Source organism: Bubalus kerabau, chromosome 11 (genome assembly GCF_029407905.1).
Source record: "Bubalus kerabau isolate K-KA32 ecotype Philippines breed swamp buffalo chromosome 11, PCC_UOA_SB_1v2, whole genome shotgun sequence".
NCBI lineage: Eukaryota > Metazoa > Chordata > Mammalia > Artiodactyla > Bovidae > Bubalus > Bubalus kerabau.
This window is the reverse complement of record NC_073634.1, coordinates 77,885,135-77,906,626: the sequence shown is the minus strand read 5'-3', so window position 1 is coordinate 77,906,626 and position 21,492 is coordinate 77,885,135. Positions and strand designations below refer to the sequence as shown.

The following is a 21,492-nucleotide window of genomic DNA, read 5'->3' as shown; positions in this document are numbered from 1 at the left end:
AATTCTATTGGTCCTTTAAAATTCTATTAGGACTATACCACCACTTTAAGTAGAATAGTAATAGGGGAAATGCCTTTTAGTTACATTTCTGTGCGAAAAAGGGAAGGAGGGTCATGTAAGTGGAATCATACAATATTGCTGTCCTTTGTGACCAGCTTTTTTTCCACAACATAAAATTTCAAGGTTCATCCATGTCCTTTTTATTGCTGAGTAAAATTGTATGAATGTTCCTAACATCCTAAATAGTCACCCATTAGTTGATGGACATTTGGGTTGTTTCCACTGTTTCAGTTCAGTTCAGTCACTCAGTCGTGTCCGACTCTTTGCAACCCCATGAATTGCAGCACACCAGGCCTTCCTGTCCATCACCAACTCCTGGAGTTCACTCAAACTCATGTCCATCGAGTTAGTGATACCATCCAGCCATCTCATCCTCTGTCGTCCCCTTCTCCTCCTGCCCCCAATCCCTCCCAGCATCAGAGTTTTTTTCCAGTGGGTCAACTCTTCGCATGAGGTGGCCAAACTACTGGAATTTCAGCTTTAGCATCATTCCTTCCAAAGAAATCCCAGGGCTGATCTCCTTCAGAATGGACTGGTTGGATCTCCTTGCAGTCCACAGGACTCTCAAGAGCCTTCTCCAACACCACAGTTCAAAAGCATCAATTCTTTGGCACTCAGCTTTCTTCGCAGTCCAACTCTCACATCCATACATGACCACAGGAAAAACCATAGCCTTGACCAGCTATTATAAATACTTTAGTTCTCAAGGGCTTCCCTTGTGGCTTAGCTGGTAAAGAATCCATCTGCAACATGGGAGACCTGCGTTCGATCCCTGGAGAAGGGAAAGGCTACCCACTCCAGTATTCTGGCCTGGAGAATCCCTTGGACAGAGGAGCCTGGCAGGCTACAGTCCATGGAGTCCCAAAGAGTCCGACACGACTGACTTTCACTTCATTTCTCTTCACTTAATGTTCAAGTTATTGTGTGATCATGTTTTCATTCCTCTTAATCTTTAGAAGTGGAATTGCTGGATCATATAATTTCATACCTAACTTTTGAAGAACTGCCAGACTTTTCCAAAGCACCTGCACAGTTTACACGCCCACTAGCAGTGTATGATTTCCCACATCCTTCCCAATCCCTGTTATTGTCTTTTAAATTACAGCCTTTCTAATGGAGTGGGTTCTTGTAGCTTTGCATTTCCCTGATGCCATGAATGTCTTTTCGTGTGCTTATTGCCCATTTGTAGACTTGGAGAAATATCTGTTCAAATCCTTCACCCAGTTTTTAACTGTACTCTCTCTCTACTGTTTAAGGAGTTCTTTATATATTCCAACACAACGGTTTGCAAACATTCCTCCCATTCTGTGGGTTGTCTTTTCACTGATTGCTTGGCTTGCAACACAGAAGTTTTTCATTTAGCTATAGCCCATCTTAGGCTTGTGGTGTCCTAAGAAATACATGTCTAAGCCAAGATCGAAGAGTTTTATGTCTCAGCCTGTATAGGTCTGTGATGGGTTTTCAGTTAATCTTTTATGTGTTGTAAGCCCTTCCCTTTTAAGTACCAGTCTGGGAAATTTGCATACACCAGTTTTTTATTCTCTGTCTAGAACTTAGTTACCTGGCTGTACCAGTCATCTCTAAGAGGTTGGAGAATGTATATTTCGGCCATCCGATAGCAGTTTTTTTTAAGCGGTTTGTAAGCCTACTCAGCCTTATAGTCAGCAATTCTATTGCTTCGTGTTTCTAAGACTTGACCGATTTTAACAAGGATTTAGCAGGAGCGTTTAGTGAGAACTGCTGCTCTCACTCCCTTGGAGACCGATCCCAAGGAAAACGGTCCCGAGTCACTTGCCAGCCTTTCCCCGCAGCAAATGTGGGCTCTGGAGTTTTTCACTTTGGGTAATCCACCCCGCGGCACTTCGCGGCTTCCCATTTTCCCGCGCGCTGCCCCCGCCCGGGGCGCGTCGGCCGGCCCGCCCCTCTTCGCGCCGCGCCCGCTCAGCCGGGGAGCCGCCCTCCCCGCGGGCCCGGGCTGGCGATAACGCCGAGGGCCTTGGTGCGCTGGCGGCCGTGCGTGATGGCAGTGTACCGCGAAGCGATCCCGGGCCCTGCTCTGGAGACGCCGTCGACCTCGCTGGAAGCACACACCTCAGCTCAGGGTTCGGTGAGCGCACAGCGAGGGGCACGCGGGGAGTGGGCGCTGGGCTTCAGCGCGGGGCCCGGCCGGGGGCTCCGGGGACCGACCCCCCCCCCCCATCCCAGGGCATCTGGGAGCAGCCAGCCAGTCAGCGGCAGCCCCGCACGGTCCCCGCCCGAGCCTCCAGGTTGTTCAACTGCCCTGGCTGGGGTTTGACAGTTGACAGCGGGGAGGCTGAGGGTATTCTGGAGCCCCAAAGAGATGGGAAACTGAGTCCTAGACAAGTGCAGAAGGCCGCTGATTCCTTCAACTAGTCAATCAGGGCCAGTCTAGGGCTCTTGTCCACCACCCGCCAGGTCTTCCCGAAGTCTCTGGAACCCCGGGCACTTGGAACTTCTAATTGGGCCCGCCTTCCCCAATCTCCAGGTAGGAGCTATGGGCTTGGCCGCCCTCTCAAACCTGGCTCCTTCCAGGCACCAGACTCTCCTAGCGGAGACCGCACCCAGAGCCCTTCCTGGTAACCAGGCTCCGAAGTGAGGGTGGAGGGCAGGTGGGAATCCAGGGGTCGCCTCAGCCCCTCTACCTCCCCTCTCCCCCACCCCCTGGATAGGGCCAGGGCATGTGTCATTCAGGGTGGCTGAGTTGGAGAGGAGTTAGGACTTACGAGCTCGCTGCTAGATGCAGAATCCACTGCTCACTATGTGCTGCGCCTTCATTCTGTCCCTGGCTTGGCTTCGCCGCCTCAGTTCCCTATGCTGTCTCCGCGCTATCCCTCCGAGAGCCCCTCCGAGCAAAAGGTAGTGGGCTCCAAGACAGAAAGCAAGATCAAGAGGCCCTCTGGGGACTCTCAGTTCCCAGGGAACTTTAAAAACTCAGGATGACATGAATTGTTAGGGAGAAAACATTAGCCATGAAACGCTAGCATTTAATTTTCATAACAACTCTGGGAGGTGTATTACCCCCATTGTACACTTGATGAAGTTTAGCCATACTAAGTACCTTGTCCTGGGTTACACAGCTAGAAATGGCAGACGGAGAATTTGCATTCAAATTTGTCAAGTTTGCCTAACTGAAGACGTCCTCAGTTGACTGTGAAGGGCTTATGATTTGAGTAGGTAAAGTGGTATTCCTCAAGATTCCAAGACTGAATCATATACCTAGATTTTTTAAAATTTTCATGTGCCTACTATGTACCAGAACTTGATAGGTACCTTTAGGAGGAAACCAGAATCTGTTTATGGAGAGGGGTTGGGGAATGGGGAGGCGGGGCTAACATGTTGGATTCTGCCTGGTGTTAAATTTTCTGAAAGTTGAAATATTGTTCACAAAAATGTCAGAAGAGACCACATCCTGCTTCGTGTGTGGGTAGGAAGAGTGCAGAGGATTTGATAAACCCTTATCTGGAAAGACCTTCCTTTCAAAAGAGTCCTTTTGGGGTGTCTGGCTAGATACCTAACTGGGTGAAGCCATAGATCTCTCCACTCCCCTCCCATCCCCAGGCAAAAGATGAAAAAGAATGATTCCCAGCACCTTTGGGAGAAATAGCACTTTACACAGCATCTTCATGTCACTTATTATTTCAACAAATATATATTGAGCATCTACACACCCAGCATTTTTCTAGGTACTGGGGACATGGTGGTGAATAAAAGTTATGTAGTTCATGCTTTCAGAGAGTTTATGTGCTGGTGGAGAGAGGCAGGAAATAAATATGAATATATCCTGTAGTAAGTACAATTGAGAGAAATTTGGGTGGTCAGTGAAGACCCCTCTAAAGAGATGACATTTAGGCTTCAGCCTGAATGGCAAGAAGTCAGCTCTTGCAAAGACCTGGAGGAATAGCTGGGGGACAGGAAGTGCAAAGGCCCTGAGGCCATAACAGACAAGGTCATTTTGAGCAACAGGATGGAGGCTACCATGGTTGAGGAGAGCTATCTGAAGTAAGATGGGAAAAGGAGTGACAGCTGATTGTGTGGGCTCCTGTATGGGAAGGACTTGGAGTTTTATTCAAACTGTAATGGCAAGTTGTTGGGGGGTTTTCACCAGAGAAGAGACACAATCTGATTTATGTTATGAAAAGATCACTTCGACTACTGGACAGAAAGTGGATAGTAGGGAATGAGAGTAGAAGTTGAGAAGCCACTTAGACTCTCACTAATAGATTAGACAGGGAAACTGGGAAGGAAGAATCAAGGATGGCACCTAGGTTTGTGGCCTGAGCTGCTGAGTGAACATTGGGGCCTTTTGTTGCAATGAGGACAGTAGAGTTAGATTAAAACAATGGGATGGAAATCAGGAGCTGTGTTTTGACCATGCTAAGCAGGAATGCCTGTTTGGCCATTATATGGGGCTGTGAGTAGACAGTCTAATTATGAGTTTGGAGTTCCCTGAATGCTTAGGGATATATATATATATATATATATATACCCCAAATATATGTGTGTGGGTATACATGTAACCTTTACTTCATTTTTGCTCTGATGTTTGTTGTTTACTGATTTCTGTGGTGTAAATACTCTCCCCATGGCTGATATCAGGCTGCCAGTGGTTCAACAACTGGCTTGCAAAAGTCCTGAACATTTAACAATCAGCTCCCAGAGCCATGGCCTCATTTGCTCATCAAAACATCCCTCGAAGTTGGCAGGAATATTCCAATTGACAGATGAGGCTTAGAGAGATAACGTGATTTATTCAAAGGCACACACAGGAAGTTCGTGGCAAAGTTAGGGGCCTCCTGACCCTCCCAGTTCACTCTAGTTTGCTGACTAATAAAACAGACTGCAGCAGAAAGCACTGGGGGAGGGGGGAATATAAGGAAAAACTTCCCCCTGGAAATGCTTAGAAGTCACGGTTTAGGGTTTTTTTTTTTCTTTTTTCTCCCCTTTTTGCCGCATTTCTTTTTTGTGTGTTTGTTGTTGACTGCACTGGGTCTTCGTTGCTGTGCTCGGGCTTTCTCCGGTTGCAGCGAGCGGGGCTCCTCTTGGTTGCTGTGCATGGGCTTCTCACTGCAGGGGCTTCTCCTGTTGAAAAGCACAAGCTCTAGAGTGCAGGCTCAGTGGTTGTGACTCACAGGCTTAATTGCCCTAAGGCAGGTGGAATCTTCCTGGACCAGAGATCAAACCCCATTTCCCTGCGTTGGTTAGGCAGATTCTCAACCACTGGACTGCCAGAGAAGTCCCGTCTCACTTCTTTTAAGATAATCTGAGAGCAATTAGGACTGAGAGGTTGCTGGAACAGCCCTCAAGACAGGGCTGCAGGATACTTTTGGAAGTCAGGGGGCTGGAGGGAGTGGTTGGTACCTGTGAGGGCTGAGCTTCTGTGTCTCCCCCAGGACAGCAGAGCTGGTCACCTCTCATTCTATAGGAAGTTGTGCTATGGCATTGGAGGGGTTCCCAACCAGGTGGCCTCCAGCGCCATAGCCTTTTACCTGCAACTTTTCCTGCTGGATGTGGCACAGGTGAGTGTGGGCAGCAGCCTTGGGGTCCCCTACTCCCATGTCTGGTGTCTGGTCCTTTCAACCTGCCTTTACTTCCACCACCACGATCCTTGGTAAATGGCACTTCTGACCCAAGGCTGAGAAAAACCAAATGCTGTTGAGGGCAACCTCCTGAAAGATGTTTATTTGCAGGTTGCTTGTAGTAGAAGAATGGGAAACAACACGAATGCCCCCAAATATAGAAGTAGTTCAACAGTAAGTTGGACTGTGTCCACATAATGGAGTAGTGTGTAGTCACTCAAAGAATGAGTTAGATCTATACCAGTCGATGCCCAAGAATTTCCATGATGCACTGCCAAGTGAGAAAAATTCGTTTTAGAGAAGGGTATATGTATAAAAAGATCCCATTTGAACAAAACAGAAACATGCCCTATATATATGAGTACACGGGTATAAGGAGATGGTTGAATAGCATCACTGACTCAATGGACACGAGTTTGAGCAAATTCTAGGAGATAGTGAAGGACAGGGAAGCCTGGCCTGCTGCAGTCCATGGGGCCGCAGAGTCAGACACCAGTTAGCAACTGGACAACAACATGATTAAAGGATGAGCATGGATAAAGTATATTCCAGAAGGACATCCATCCAGAAGTATGTTAATGTTGGCGATAGGAGGGACTGGTGGAGGATAAACAAAAATTTTTAATACAGTATCTATTATTTACTTATTTTCCATGATTTTTTAAATGACACCGATATCCCATTTATATAAAATTATAAATCACAAATGCACATAAGGAAATGAAAGAAAGAACGATCAAAATGCTCCTGGCAGTTGTCTCAGGATGGTGGAATTTCAGATGAGCTTTGCGTGATATTTTCCTGAACTGTTTGAATGTGTGTGTAATGAGTGTTATCACTTTATGTAATCAGAAAAATCAATAAACCATTTTCATTGTAAAACACAAGCTCTGCCTCTGACTGTCAGCTTCAGTGCACCCTTCTCGCACTGAGCCACCTCAAGGGAGGGTCTCTCAAGTCTTCTCCTAAAGTGACTGGGTATAAATGTAACAGGAATGTGCTAGTGTGCACCTGTTCCCCTCTCCTTGTCCCCCATCCCTTCTCCACTGATACATAGATGTCCTCAGAGCCGTCTGGATTCCTGTCCTGGGGGAGGGACTGAATAGACCTTTACAGCGTGGCTATGGCCCCAGCCAATTTCCAGGGTCTTTCTCCTGATTGGCGGGCAGGTCCAGACACTCTTGCTGACTGTGCAGGGCCTTGGCTGTCCCCTCCTCTGTCCCTTTCAGATCCCTGCTGCCCAGGTGTCACTGGTCCTGTTTGGAGGGAAGGTGTCTGGGGCAGCTGCAGACCCTTTGGCTGGGTTTCTCATCAACAGAAGCAGGAGGACAGGGTCTGGACGACTCATGCCCTGGTGAGCACCCCACGGTCCTTAGGATCCTGGCACCCACCCCTGGTTTGAGATCTCTGCATTTGTCACAGCTGCTGCTAGTAGAGAATCCTATGGGTGGTTAGAGGTCAGGTCTGGACAGTGGGTAACGGGAATGGAATGGGTCTGAGTGAGTCATGCAGGTGCTCAGGGACCTCTCCTTCACCGGGTGGCACAGAGCTGGACAAGAGTCGCAGGCCTGGCCCCAGGGGGCTCGGAGTGCGGGCAGGAGAGGCTGGATGGCTTGGAAGTTCTCACAGAGGAGATACGACTTTCCTGGGTACAGGGAATGGCACCACCCAGCCCAGGTGACCCTAATGGTAAAGAACTTGCCTGCCAATGCAGGAGATGTAAGAGATAGGGGTTCAGTCCCTGGGTTGGGAAGATCCCCTGGAGGATGGCATGGAAACCCACTCCAGTATTCTTGCCTGGAGAATCCCATGGACAGAGGAGCCTGACGGGCTACAGTCCATAGGGTGGCAAAGAGTTGGACACAACTGAAGTGACTTAGCACGCACGCATGCAGCCCCTAAGGGCCCTAGCCCCCGCTCCCAGGGACCTCCTCATCCCCTCAGCCGCCTCTCCCCCTCCGTGGCTCCCACCCTGAGCCCCAGACCAGGGCTCCTCAGGGCCGAGGGCCAGGCGGGGTTGCTCCCGGCCCCTGGGACCCCCTGTCCTGGTGCTGCAGGGCGCCCCACCAGGCTGTGCTTCCACAGGGTGCTGGGCTGCACACCCTTCATTGCCCTGGCCTACTTCTTCCTGTGGTTCTTGCCCCCCTTCACCACCTTGCGAGGCCTCTGGTACACGACCCTCTACTGCCTGTTCCAGGCCCTGGCCACGGTAAGCATGTGGGCCCCCTCCTGGGTCTGGATTCCTGGAACCTCATGCTGGCAGGAGGCCTGCCTGAAGTGTGTGTGTGTGCTGGGGGGTACCCGCTGCCCACCTGCTCACCAGGTGGTAACTGGCCATTAGCTTTTCTTGTGTGCTCTAGGCCAGATGCCCCTCCTGCTCCTTAGCCCCTAACTCCAGGTTGAGGGGATCTGTGGGAACATGCCAGCCTGGCACGGGCCTGGCCTGGGGAAGCTGATGACCTGGGTTGGCCGCCTGGCAGTGGGCACCGTCCTAAGCTCTGCCTGGTCCTGCAGTTCTTCCAGGTGCCCTACACGGCGCTGACCATGCTCCTGACCCCCAACCCCAAGGAGCGGGACTCAGCCACCGCGTACCGTGAGTGCAGACGGGCGTGCGGTTGGGTGGGAGGGGGTAGCTCTGGCCCAGCCCCACGAGCTCAGTCACCTTGCTGCATGCTGTGTCCCAGGGATGACCTTGGAGATGGCGGGGACGCTGATGGGAGCCACCGTCCACGGACTCATTGTGTCTGGTGCCCACGGGTCCCACAGGTGCAAGGAGGACATGCTCCCAGGGGAAGGGGCTGTTTCCCCCAACGCGGTGAGTGTCCAGGCTGCCCAGAGCCCCTGGAGCCCCCGCTTCCAGGCCACCTCTTTCTTTGAGGAATGTTTCTCCACCAGGTCTCTTCATGGTTGTTTGGGGGCTCAGCCCTGCCCAGCAGGCTTTTTCATTCCTTCCCTGATCCTTGTGCTGAGCCCATGTCCCCCATCCTCCCGCTAAATCTGCTTCTCCTGCTGGGCGCCTTCTAAACGTGGAGCCAAACAACAGGCCAGCAGGCCATCTGGAGGGGAGGAGGTGACCCCAGAGAAGGGGCAGGGTGGGGAGGGGCCGCCGGCAGGGGCAGGAGAGAGACAGCAGAAGGGTTTAGTGTCCTGGCAGAGCTCTGGGCAAAACCCATCCTATGAGCAGTGCCACCCAGCCCTGAACAGGTGTCCCCCCAACCCCACCCACAGTGTGAAAGGAGAGGGGAAACCTGGGAGCGGTACCCCTTCCTCTCCCCTCAAAGCCGTTCCCTTTTCAGCAATTAGGAGATGTTCATTCATCTATTTATCCGAGAAGGCAATGGCACCCCACTCCAGTACTCTTGCCTGGAAAATCCACGGACAGAGGAGCCTGGTAGGCTGCAGTCCATGGGGTCGCTAGGAGTCGGACACAACTGAGCGACTTCACTTTCACTTTTCACTTTAATGCATTGGAGAAGGAAATGGCAACCCACTCCAGTGTTCTTGCCTGGAGAATCCCAAGGACGGCGGAGCCTGGTGGGCTGCCGTCTATGGGGTCGCACAGAGTTGGACACGACTGAAGCGACTTAGCAGCAGCAGCAGCAGCATCTATTTATCTGTCAAGTGCATCTTCTACTCCCCCTCTTCTTAAGCAGATGACATCACTGACCTTCACCAACATTTGAGAATAATGTTATGAGAATAGTGCCAGCCTCACGCACCCGTGGTTCACTGTCTGTAAGAAAACATTACAATGAAGTCCTGTGTAGAGATCCCCAGGACGCCTGCAGCCCAGCTACAGAATGTGCCTCTGTACAGTGTGGAATGAAGCTGTAGGGCCCCAGAGACAGCAGGGAGTCAATCTCCCCTTCCCATGGCCCACTTCCCCAGTCAAGAGATTGCCTGGATCTGGGTCGGTGAGAGGCTATGCCCCATTGTCCTCAAAGCCCATCATGGTGCTATGAGCCCAGGATCAGAGGGGTTGTGGCCTGCAGATTTACCTTCCCTGCTTCCAAGCCCAGGGCGCCCCCGCCACAAAAAAAAATGAGAGTCAAAGTTGCTCATCATGTCCAACTCTTTGCTACCCCATAGACTGTAGCCCACCAGGCTCCTCTGTCCCTGGGATTCTCCAGGCAAGAATACTGGAGTGGATTGGTATTCCCTTCTCCAGGGGATCTTCCTGATGCAGGGCTCAAACTCAAGTCTCCTGCATTGTAGGCAGATTCTTCATTATCTGAGCCACCAGGGAAGCCTCTACAAGGCCCCTCCCCAAAGCTTCTCGGTCACTGTCTAGGTGAGGATAGTGGAACAGAGGGTAGAAGTGGGGAGCAGGGTTGAGGAGCTCCCCTTGGGTGGGAAAGCATGAGGCCAGGTGGGGCATAGGATGGCAAGAAGTAGGGAGTAGGAAGCTGAGAACCTGCCCTCCCTCATGTCCTCATGGCTCACATGAGGCTGTGAGCCATGGTGAGAAGCGTCCAGGGGCCTCTTGTTAGTTTCAGCTCTGCTGTCCCATAGACTGCACTTACCAAACACAAATTCATAGATAAAACTATCCCGAATTTCAAGAGAGCAGAGCATTAACTCCCAAGTGCAGAGCTTTCTGAAAGTGGGACCCCCTCACACGGGTGAAGCTCTGCATCTCCCTCCTTCCTCCCCCACCAAAGGCAACCCCTATACTGAACTGGTGACTGTTACTCCCATGCAGGCTTTATATGTACTTTATTCCATATGTGTCTTCCTCTGAATGCTCGGTGGCACCGTTTCTATTTTCGACATTTTCTGTGTCATCGTACATCACACTGTAACTGTCTGTTCATGGATCTGTCTCCCCCTCACCCCAAGCCCCTTACTGTGGATGCACAGGGTCATTTATTCATCACTGTAACCTCAGGGTCTAGCACACCGAAGACAGAAGCAATGAATGTTTGCTTAAAAAAAAAATGACAGAGAGGGAAGGAGAGATTTGACTCGTGGTTACATGAATGCCCACAGGAGGCACAGGGTCAGCGGAAGGACCATTCTGGGCCCTTAGATCTACCCCTCCTGTGGGCTGATGGAGAGGAAGAGCACCCAGCATCCTTGGACTTGGACTGAGGGTCCCTCTGCTCCCACTGGGAGGCACTCCTGCCAGGCCCCTGGGTATCCCCACCTCCACGGGTTGGAGACATCACCCCCACTGAAGTTCTGTCCTGTCCACAGACTCGTCTCTACTTCATTGCAGCCGCCGTGGTTGCTTTGACTTACCCAGTGTGTAGTACTTTGCTCTACCTGGGGGTGAAGGAGCGATCAGGTAGGTACAGGGCTGCAGACAGAGTGTGGAAGCGGAAGCTGGTCGCTCCTCTCGGGCATGAGTTTTGATTTTGAACTCCACCAATCCAAGATGTCCCTTTCCAATGTTACAGACCCCTCCACCCCAGCATCCGGCCAGGGCCTGGGCTTCCTGGCTGGGCTGGGTCTCACGGTCCGGCATCGGCCCTATCTGAAGCTGGTCATCTCCTTCCTCTTCATCTCAGCAGCTGTTCAGGTATGTCTGGCCAGGCTGATCCCCACTGGCTGGGCTCTGGCCATACTGAGCTTGCATAGGTTCAGGTTAGTCTCTCATCTCCACCATACCACAGGGAAACCAGTGGCTGGCAAGGGCTTGGCAAGGCTGATGCTGGGAGAAGAGAAACCCACCTAGATCTAGTGGGACTGGGGAGGGTCAGGGCCCAGACACCAGGAAGTGTCTGGAATGGTAAAGTCCATCCATCTCAGCTGTGCCAGGGGGAGACTAGGATTGGGGTTTAAACCTGTGTCAGGATAAAACTCCATTGTTGGGGAAAGGATTGCATGATGGTGGCAGAAACCAGAACTTGGAGGCCCAAAGGGAAGGCCCGACTTGAGACCTCAGACTTGCCCTTGATTTCCACGTTTCTGCCATTTCCTGTACACGCCTACTTCCTGTCGACTTCTCAGGTGGAGCAGAGCTACCTGGTCCTGTTCTGTACACACGCCTCCCAGCTTCAAGACCACGTCCAGGGCATGGTGCTGACCATCCTGGTGAGGGGTGAGGGGACATGGGGTGGTGGAGGCGAGAGGCCTGAGTCAGGGCTGTGTGGTCCTTGACATGACCTGTGTGATGGAGTTCTGGTGGTCAGTATTTTGGAGTCTGCTTGGGCTTTTTGCTAAGATGATTCAATCGGGTCCAATTCTTTGCAACCCTATGGACTGTAGCCCACCAGGCTCCTCTGACCATGGGATTCTCCAGGCAAGAATACTGGAGTGGGTTGCCGTGCCCTTCTCCAGGGGATCTTCCCGACCCAGGGATCGAACCCACATTTCTTATGTCTCCTGCATTGGCAGGCGGGTTCTTTACCACTAGTACCACCATTTCAGCAGAGGGTGGAACTGGGGTCAGGGTCATAAAGTTTGTAAAGTTCAGCCACTGGTTCTAACCAAGGACAAGGTCAACGTCAGGTGTCTCACCTAAAAGCTGAACATTTGAGAATCTGGCAGAGGCCCTGGCAGGGTGTCCTGGGCTATGACAATTCTGTCGGTTCACAGGTCTCTGCAGTGCTGAGCACCCCGATGTGGGAGTGGGTTCTGCAGCGATTTGGGAAGAGGATGTCGGCCCTCGGGATCTGTGTGAGTGAGGCAGGAAGCCAGGCCTGGGGTGGTGTTGAGGGGGCGGTGTGTTCTCGCGTCCTCCGTGTCTAGCACGGTGCCAGGCTCAGAGGGCATCAGTAAGGACTGGTGAGTGCGTGAATCTGAGAGCAGCTATGAGTGTGTGCGGGGCAGGGGTACAAGCAGAGGAGGCGCCAGCTTGTCTGTCTCCCTAGGTGATGGTGCCCTTTGCAATCCTGCTGGCTGCTGTGCCCATGGTGCCCGTGGCATATGTCGTGGCCTTTGTGTCTGGCCTGAGCATCGCTGTGTCCTTGCTGCTACCCTGGTAGGCCGGGTGAGGGGCATGAGGAGTAGGGGCCTCCCGTCCTTCCCAGTGGGTGTCCCCCCTTCATCTCAACCTGCAGTCCCAGGCCCCTCCCCCTGGGGACAGGCTCTCCCCCTTTTGGGGGTGGAGGCTGCCAAAGTGTGTTGGGGAAAAAGTGAAAAGAAAGTGAAAATGTTAGTCACTCAGTGTGTCTGCCTCTTATGCGACCCCATGGACTGTAGCCTGCCAGGCTCCTCTGTCCATGGAAATCTCCAGGCAAGAATACTGGAGTGGGTTGCCATGCCCCACTCCAGGGATCTTCCAACCCAGGGGTTGAACCCAGGTCTCCCGCGTTGCAGATGGATTCTTTACCATCTGAGCCACCAGGGAAGCCCAAGAATACTAGAGTGGGTAGCCTATCCCTTCTCCAGAGGATCTTCCCACCCAGGGATTAAACCCAGGTCTCCCACACTGCAGGCAGATTTTTCACTGTCTGAGTCACCAGGGAAGTACAAGCACTTTTACTGCCTGACTCTCTTTGGACCAGTCCTGGTGCTGGGCAATGGGGACCCAGGGGTGAATCTGACTCAGTCCTTGTCCCCAAGAGCCCTCAGTTTGGCAGCTCCCAAAGAGATAAAAGACATAATTCTGCAGCCCCTGCCCCCAGGTCCATGCTTCCAGACGTGGTCGATGACTTCCAGCTGCAGCACCGGCATGGCCCAGGCCTGGAGACCATCTTCTACTCATCCTACGTCTTCTTCACCAAGCTTTCGGGAGCAGGCGCCCTGGGCATCTCCACTCTCAGCCTGGAGTGAGTCCCAGAGTCGGGCTGTCCCAGAGGCACAAAAGACAAGTGGTGTGCGAAGCAAAAGGCAAAGTTCCCCACCCGAGCCAGCCAGGGGCCACCCATGAGTCTGGGGAGTGTGTGGGAACCCCCACCCCAGCTTTCTCTGTGCACATGACTGGAAGGGGTGCAGGTCTCAGCAGCTATACCCCTTCTGAAACCTCTACTCCCCGCATTCACAGCTCTCTCTGAACTCCTCCCCGGTCTGCCTGTTCCCTCACACTCCCTTCCTCCCTAGTTAGACTGATTTGGCCAGAAAACAAATCCAAGTTTCGGGATAGGGTGGGGGTTGGGCCCCTGGGCCCCTTCCATCAGGAGGCTCTGAGCTGGATGCTCAGGGTGGGGGCTCCTCCAGCTTCGCAGGGTACGAGTCAGGAGCCTGCAGGCAGTCGGAGCAGGTGGTGGTGACCCTCAAGGTCCTCATCGGTGCTGTGCCCACCAGCATGATCCTCATTGGTCTGTGCATCCTCATGGTCGGCCCCACTCCCAAGGTGCCAAGTCGGGCCAACTCCCGCTCCCTGGGGAGGTAGGCACCTCACACTCATGGGTACACACCGCAGGGCACCTAGGGAGACATGCAGATGTGCACAGTTCTCATGTGGACCTGATGTTCCACAAGCATGGCAGTCTTTTTTTTTAACTTGTTTATTTTTGGCTGCACTGGGTCTTCTTTGTCACATGGGCTTTTTCTAGTTGCGGTGAGCAGGGGCTGCTCTCTAGTTGAGGTGCTTGGGTTTCTCATTGTGGTGGCTTCTCTTGTTGCAGAGCACGGGCTCTAGGGTGCGAGGGCTTCAGCAGTTGTGGCTCCCGGGATCTAGAGCCCAGGTTCATTAGCTGTGGTCCACGGGCTTAGTTGCTCTGTGACATGTGGAATCTTCCCGGACCATGGCTCGAAGCCATGTCCCCTGTATCGGTAGGCAGATTCTTATCCACTGTACCACTGGGAAAGTGCAGTCAGTCCATCTTAATGGGCCCCAAACTGAATTCATCTTTGTTCTCCAATCTTGGCTCTTGCTGCATCACAATGAACGGCACCGATTTCCAGCCTGGGGGCTGAAACCCCGGGGTCATCTTCCACTCCTCCCCGCACCAGCTGCCCTGAGCCACTCTCTCACCTTGTTCTTCCCACTTGGAAGCACAGACCCCTCTGCCCTGGGGATGATCTGCTCACTGCCTGGCTTTCACAGTAGACTGTGGGGACCTTGACGGCTGAGGGGGCTGTTTTCATTTTTGTGTCCCATGAGCTCAGCCCAGAGCCAAAGTCCAAGCAGGCATTGCAGTGTCAACACTTCTGGTCAAGCAGATAGTCACACTGTGTCCACGTTTTTGCACACGCTCAAAAACTTACAAACAAGAGCCCGTGTACAGGTAGAGGCCCACACAGGATAGGCCAGGAAGTGGCTCCATCATGGATCCCTCAGTGCTCAGTGGGGACAGCCTGGGACTCCAGCCCCTCATACTGAGATCATGCGCTGTGTTTGGGGAATGACACGTGGGTGGGACCTGGAGGAACAGGACTGTAGCTTCGTTCTCAGGGTTGAGTGGGGGAGGAGTTGCTCAGGAGACAAGGAGCAGCCACTGACACTTCCCCGACCCCCACCCACCCTTATCCTCCTCTCTGACTTTTCTTCTCTTTCCCGCAGGAGGACCAGCTACACTCTGGCTTGAATTTGAGACCCTGTGAGCCGGCACGTCAGGAGCAGCATCTTCTGGGCTCCAGGCACCCCCTTTCAGCCCTTTGGCACCCCCGCCTCACCGTTTACACACAACCTGTCTTTTCCCCAGGGATGTGGAGTCTTCAGTGACTCTCCTGAAGGGAGTGGCCTGGGCTCCACCTTTCATGTCTTACTTGTTGACCTCAGGACATCTCAGAGAGGCCTGTGCAGCTGACTACCCAGCTCTGGGCAACCTGTGACCTGGAAAGCATTCCTGTAGCAACTATTCCTGGAAAAGGAGACCCCTGTCAGCCTGGTCTGCAGACTTCTGTAGGAGCACCAGGCCCACCAACCTGCTTGGATGGTAGCTTTGCTACCACAGACACACAGAATTCTTGTTTCTCCTGATGGTGCAGTGATCATCTAATGGAGAGGCTGACAGACAGCATGTGAATGGGCAGAGTGGGGACAGATGGACATGCTGCGATATCCAGGTGGAGAGGTTCAAAGATGTAGGCAGAGAGGTCAGCAGACCCCAGATGGAGCGGATGGGGCCAGCAGTGGGGACAGGCTGAACAGGGCGCGAGGTGTTTCTCAAGACCTTTCCCCTTGTACAGCTCAGCTGATGACACTGTTTCTAGACGTGGTCACAGACTGATACTGAGCCACCAAGGATCAATCATGTTTATGAACAAAAGTTATTTTTGTGGGAATACTTTTCTGAAAGTTCATCTTATAAAATGATAGGAACCACTATTTTCTAAAGGCCACCATGTCTTTGGGGGAAGAAAGATCTACTGAGGTTTATTTTTTTCAGAAACAAATTAAAGGGTTTATCTTCTACTTGCTTGCTTGCGTGTGTGCTTGGTCGTGTCCGACTCTTTGCAACCCCACAGACTGCAGCATGCCAGTCTCCTCTGTCAATGGGATTTCCCAGGCAATTAGAGTAGAGTGGGTTGACATTTCCTACACCGGGGGATCTTCCCAACCCAGGGACTGAACCCATGTCTCTGACATCTGCTGCATTGGCAGGCAGATTCTTTACTGCTGAGCCACCTGGGAAGCTCTGTTTGAGTCTGTAAAATGTGACTGTGGCCAGCCTTCTCATCCCACCTCCTGGGAAATCTGTCTCAAGGAGGGAAGGGGAGGATGCCTGATGTCGCTTAAATTGGCCATGTCTCCTCAGCCATGTGTCCCAGAATATCTGCAGTTCCTCAGACCACAGGTTCCCTGTGGGAGGAGACAAGAAGTTGAGGACATCAGCCAGGGCAGTGGACCATAGTAGCTTGTGTGGGTTTGGGGCCTGGGGAGGAGCTGGGGAACCCATGGGGCCCTGATGCCCCAGCAAGTGTTCCTAGAGAAGCCTGGGTATCCACAGGGGGACCAGAAGGTGAGATCTGCCCCCCACATTCCTCCCTCACCCCCAGTTCTACCCTTCCTAAGCCCACTGCAGGGCTAGGCCCCCTTCCACTTCCTCTTTAGCCCTCTGGCTGCCTCATAAGTGTGAGGTGAGATTGAAGGTCTAAGACAGTCAGAGCTCAGACACACTCAGATAGTGCTCCTCAGAGCTTAAAGCATTTGGCTTCCTCTACAAATGCTGTCTTTTCATACTGTCCATGGGATTCTCCAGGAAAGAATACTGGAGTGGAGTTCTTCACTGACTCAATGGACATGAATTTGAGCCAACGCCAGGAGACAGTGGAGGACAGAGGAGCCTGGCATGCTACAGTCCGCGGGGACCAAACAACAACAAATATGTAGCACAAGAAGGAACCTGACCCCAAAGAGAGTGCAGAGTGTGACCCGGTCTGTCTGATGCCTGAGCTTTCTGGGCCCGTAACACTGACAAGGGCATCTGATCCTTGAGGTCACAGGGCCCCAGAGAAAGAGCTGGGCTCAGCCTCTCTTCCTGATTCAGGAAGGGGCTGATATGATACAGCACACACATACGTCACACATTGCACACTCACACACACCTACAGAACTTGTTTGTTTTTGTTTTGGCTGCACTGTCTTTGTTGGGTTGGCAGGCTTAGTTACCCCTTGGCAACTAAGTTCTGAGTTGGGATCTTAGTTCTCTGACCATGGATCAAACGTGAGTACCCTGCATTGAAAGGTGGATTCTTAACCACTGGGCCACCAAGAAAGTTCCCAGAACAGTTTCTTAACACTGGACAATCACTGGCTGTATGGAGACAGTACCAGGTACAAGTAAGGCAGTTTCTACCAGGTGGTTATGCGGTGCTTTGGAAACCTGGGCAAAGCAGGTGGGATCAGAAGCTTGTGCTACTTTTGATGTTACCTCTATTTCCCAGGAGTGCGGTCTCCTAGGAAACCGAGGAGAGCTGCACTGTACAAGAACCGCAGTTGGGGCCACCCCTGGGGGTCAAGTATTGGATCTTGGAGATGGGAGGCGATCATGGGCTGACCAAAGGGTATAATTCCATTTCTTTCTCATGACAGCCCTATGAAGCAGGTATTATCTCATTTTCAGGTGAGAAAATAGACTAGTGAATTAAGCAACTTGCCTAAGAGCAGTTAGAAATGGAAGAAATGGTTTTGTGCCCAGAATTGGAGATCAGATGCCCACCTCAGTGTCCTCCAGGCAGTTAAAACATCACACGTCCTTCTCCCCACACTTGTTCTGCCTCCTGCATTTTAGGTAAATCTATGTCAGCATCTATCCAGTCACCAAAACCCCTAACTTGGTCTCTCTTTAGTCTCTTTTCTCTCCCATTTACTCCACCAACCCATTCCCCATATATACCAAGTATGTATTGAGAGAAAAGTGTTGCAACGTGTGGGTTCTACCATTATCAAATGGTAGAAGTTGGGACTTCCTTGGTTGTCCAGTGGTTGGGAGTCTGCCTGCCAATGCAGGGACATGGGTTTGATCCCTGATCCAGGAGGATCCCACATGCCCTGAGGCAATTAAGTCTGTGCCCTGCAATTACCGAGCCTGTGTGCCTGGAACTTCTGCCCCGCAACGAGAAGCCACCGCAATGAGAAGCTTTCACCCCATAGAACTTCTGCCCCGCAACGAGAAGCCACCACAATGAGAAGCCCTAGAACTTCTGCCCCGCAACGAGAAGCCACCGCAATGAGAAGCTTTCACCCCACAACTAGAGCGTAGCCCTGCTCAGCACACATAGAAAAACCCTGCACGTAGCAGTGAAGACCCAGTACAACCAAAAATAAACAAATAAAAAGAGGGAGGTTCCTGGTGGTCCAGTGCTTAGGACTTGGTGCTTTCATTACAGTGGCCTGGGTTCAATCCCTGGTCTGGGAATTAAGATCCCCCAAGTCCCATGGTGCAGCTAAAAACATAAAATAACAAATAGAAAAGAAGAAATGATAATTTACAATAATCAAGAGATAAGGACCTGGGGTGGAGTTACTTCTATGGAGAAGGGTCCAGGAGGGATACATAGGGAGCTTGAATGGTTCCTAGTATGTTCTGGTTCTTAAATTAGGGATAGGTGATTCACTTTATTATCATGCCTTCCTATACTTTACATCTACTGCACTTATTAAATAATACCATACAAAAAGTTTTAAGATTTGGGCACAAAATGAGATTTGTAAGTAATGTTTCTATGTAAAATATTCTCAATATAACATTAAACAATAATTTAAAGTATTTAGCTTTTCTCTCCCTGTTTCATTCTCTCCCCAAACCAACAAATACTGGATTATCTTTTATTTATTTCAATGATTATATACAGTAGAGACTAGGGAAACATATTTTGTATGAGAGCTGTCATGGGATCAGATTTGTTGGAAAGAAATAATTTATATCCTGGACTGTCCACCAGAAGAAATACGAAGACAACATATGTAAAAATCAAGAACATTCCTCTATACCAGAAACAATCACAAAGTAAATATTAAAACAGTCACACACACACACCCACACAAAAAAACCATTCACAACAGGATTCTCCTGGTGGTCCAGTGGTTGGCACTCTTCGCTTCCAATGCAGAGGGCCTAAGTCCAATCCTTGGTCTGGGAAATTCTGCATGCCACCCAATGCACACAAAAATAAATAAACTTAAAAAACAAAAACATTCACAACAGCTGCAACAACCATTAGTGATTTTATTGAAGACTCATTCACAGGATTCTGACCAGCGAAACGATTGTAACATAGACTCTGGGGCACCTACACAGATTTTGCCATCAGGTCCCCCAGACCCCGTCTCGAGGCTTCACAGCTGTGTGGTTTCACCCCACCAGACACTTCCTTTGAAAATGGAGCCAGGCCTCAGGCTGTCCTCAGCCACTGCTCTCCAGCAAGTGATTCCAGACAAGTGGCCTCCATTCCCATTACCCCAGCAGCTCCTCTAATGCATTTCAACCACAAAGTGGCTCTCGCCTCTTCCCTATCCCTGCTCCATCTTCATAAACTAGCAGACAGGAGTCCTCAAGGGTACAAGATCTTTCCAGATGACTTTAAAAGAAAAGAGAAGAGGCATTTGTGCTCCTATGCATCTGAGCTCCTATGGCTGCAACAATGTACCTGCAGATGTGTTCTGACTAGTCACACATCAATCCATTTGTTACGCTGCAGTGCCAGAAGTTCATGACTCTGTGAAAAGTGGTGAGTCTATCTGAAGCTGGGATCAGGGCTCTTTCCACTAGGCTAAACTGGTGCTTTAGCCCATAATTATAAGAAACTATCTCAGATTCAGTGTAACCTTCAACTTTCTGAAATACTTTCTCTCACAGATTCTATGCTGGCCTGTAAGACTTGAACAGGGAGAACATAAAAATAGACAAATTAAGGTGGCAATTTAAACTAAGGGAGTTAATTACAGGGAGAAAAATAAGGCATTTTTATGATCCCCAAAATAGGAGATGAGTAACCTCTCAGGGAGAAAATCCTGAGTGGCAACAGCACAGAATCCTGCCCCCAGCCTCACCTGTGCTTGGCACTGTGCTAGTAACATCAGGACCTGCTTCAGTAGGGCCCAGGGGGAGTCAAAGCACTTTAAATATCATTTGAAATTTGCCCAGGGCCAGATTTCAGGAGCTCCTGGACTTTTGTCAGCCAGAATTTTCTAGGGAAGTGAGAGGGTTAGGTTTAAATCCAACATCAGAACTGCTTCCTGTTCGAGGTAGTCCTGGGAGCAGAAATGAATCGATTTTTTGTTTTCCTTTGAGCTCTGTGCATTCCTACTCGTTTAGGGTAAAAAGAGACGCTGGAGCAGATGTTCTCCAGCACTCCTCACACTCAACTTGAAGCCAAGAAGAAGATCTATTACAATCTTGAGGTACCTTTTAAGTGCTTCTAAAAGCTTTAATGCCATTTTGGGCAAGGGACAGAAAGCCTCAGAGAAACCATAAAACACAATCCATATGGCACCATAATATTGTTCTGTGCCGGGAATTCTGCCCTTAGACAAAACCACACAGTCATGAATACATAAATAACTGCTTTCTGAGCCATCTAACAAAGACTGGGCTCTGCTGCAGAGCAGGGAACAGCAGCCTGGGGGGAAGAGTGGTGGAGCCAGCCATGGCAAGTGCTTCACCTCCCAGCGGCACTGCAGACCCCAGCTGGGGAGCGTCCACCTTGGAAAACAGCTCTTGTTAGTAATGGCCTCGTCTGCGAGGCTGTGCAGCACACACTCTGTTGACAAGTATCAGACTACACTGCCAGAATGGTCAGAAGAGCCGGTAGTATCTCCGCTTTGGGGAATCCATCACTGAAGACTCCAAGAGAAGGACTGCTATCAAGGCTCTGAGGCAGAGTTTCGGAAGTCATCTGACCTGCCATCTCTTATGATTATTTCCTGTGTGGCTGTGAAAGTTAAGGGGACGAAGCCTTCACTGTCCGCACAGAGAAGGATCCAGTGGGAGTCTGCAAAGTAAAATAAACACACAGGCAATTCTAAAATAAACACACAGGCAATTCTAAAATAAACACACAGGCAATTCAGGATATCCTGTCTTACTCAATAAAGAAAAATATCACAAATACAACTTTTTTGAGAGAAAGAATGTAGTAGTTGATAATCCTGAACCTGACCATCGCAAGACTTTACAGAGATGGAGGGGCCGGGTGAAACTTAGGGTCAGGTTCCATGGCAGGAGTGGGGTATTGACGACAGGTGACAGGTAGAGCTAAGGGACATGTATTAACGCCCGGGCTAGGCACTAAAGGGTCAGTGCCATGTATTTGAGCTTGTGTGTGCATGTGTGCATGCTGGTGTTAGGGGTTGTGTATGGCGTCCCTGCCTTTTCTAATGCCATCTAATAGTTTCTCCAGAAAGTATGCGCAGCTGGCAACAGCAACTCTATGGAGGAAACCTCTATATTTTTGAGATCCATACCAGCCTCTAGACACCCAAGGAGGTTGAGCTGACTAGTGCCAGGCTAGAAGTGCCCAGATAATCCTAAATAGTTTGTTCTGCGGTAACCTAGGACCA

General features: G+C 50.9%; 2 protein-coding genes across 3 annotated transcripts in view; one reads left to right on the top strand and one right to left on the bottom strand.

The window, feature by feature from the left end:
• Positions 1-1,950: 1,950 nt before the first annotated feature.
• Positions 1,951-15,903, top strand: MFSD2B (MFSD2 lysolipid transporter B, sphingolipid). Its single transcript, XM_055540822.1, has 14 exons — positions 1,951-2,167; positions 5,472-5,597; positions 6,887-7,011; positions 7,743-7,866; positions 8,172-8,250; positions 8,342-8,472; positions 10,854-10,944; positions 11,057-11,178; positions 11,610-11,693; positions 12,198-12,278; positions 12,473-12,582; positions 13,229-13,372; positions 13,761-13,931; positions 15,049-15,903. The coding sequence occupies exons 1-14, from the start codon at positions 2,081-2,083 to the stop codon at positions 15,071-15,073; spliced, it is 1,500 nt and encodes a 499-aa protein (XP_055396797.1). The 5' UTR covers positions 1,951-2,080; the 3' UTR covers positions 15,074-15,903.
• Positions 15,904-19,139: 3,236 nt separating this feature from the next.
• The window catches only part of WDCP (WD repeat and coiled coil containing), a 14,914-nt gene continuing 12,561 nt past the window's right edge, over positions 19,140-21,492 (bottom strand). For both annotated transcript variants that reach the window (XM_055540800.1, XM_055540799.1), the window contains exon 4: positions 19,140-20,924. In XM_055540800.1, coding sequence (XP_055396775.1) covers positions 20,797-20,924 — 128 coding nt within the window. In that variant the 3' untranslated portion in view covers positions 19,140-20,796. The remainder of the gene's footprint in view (positions 20,925-21,492) is intronic.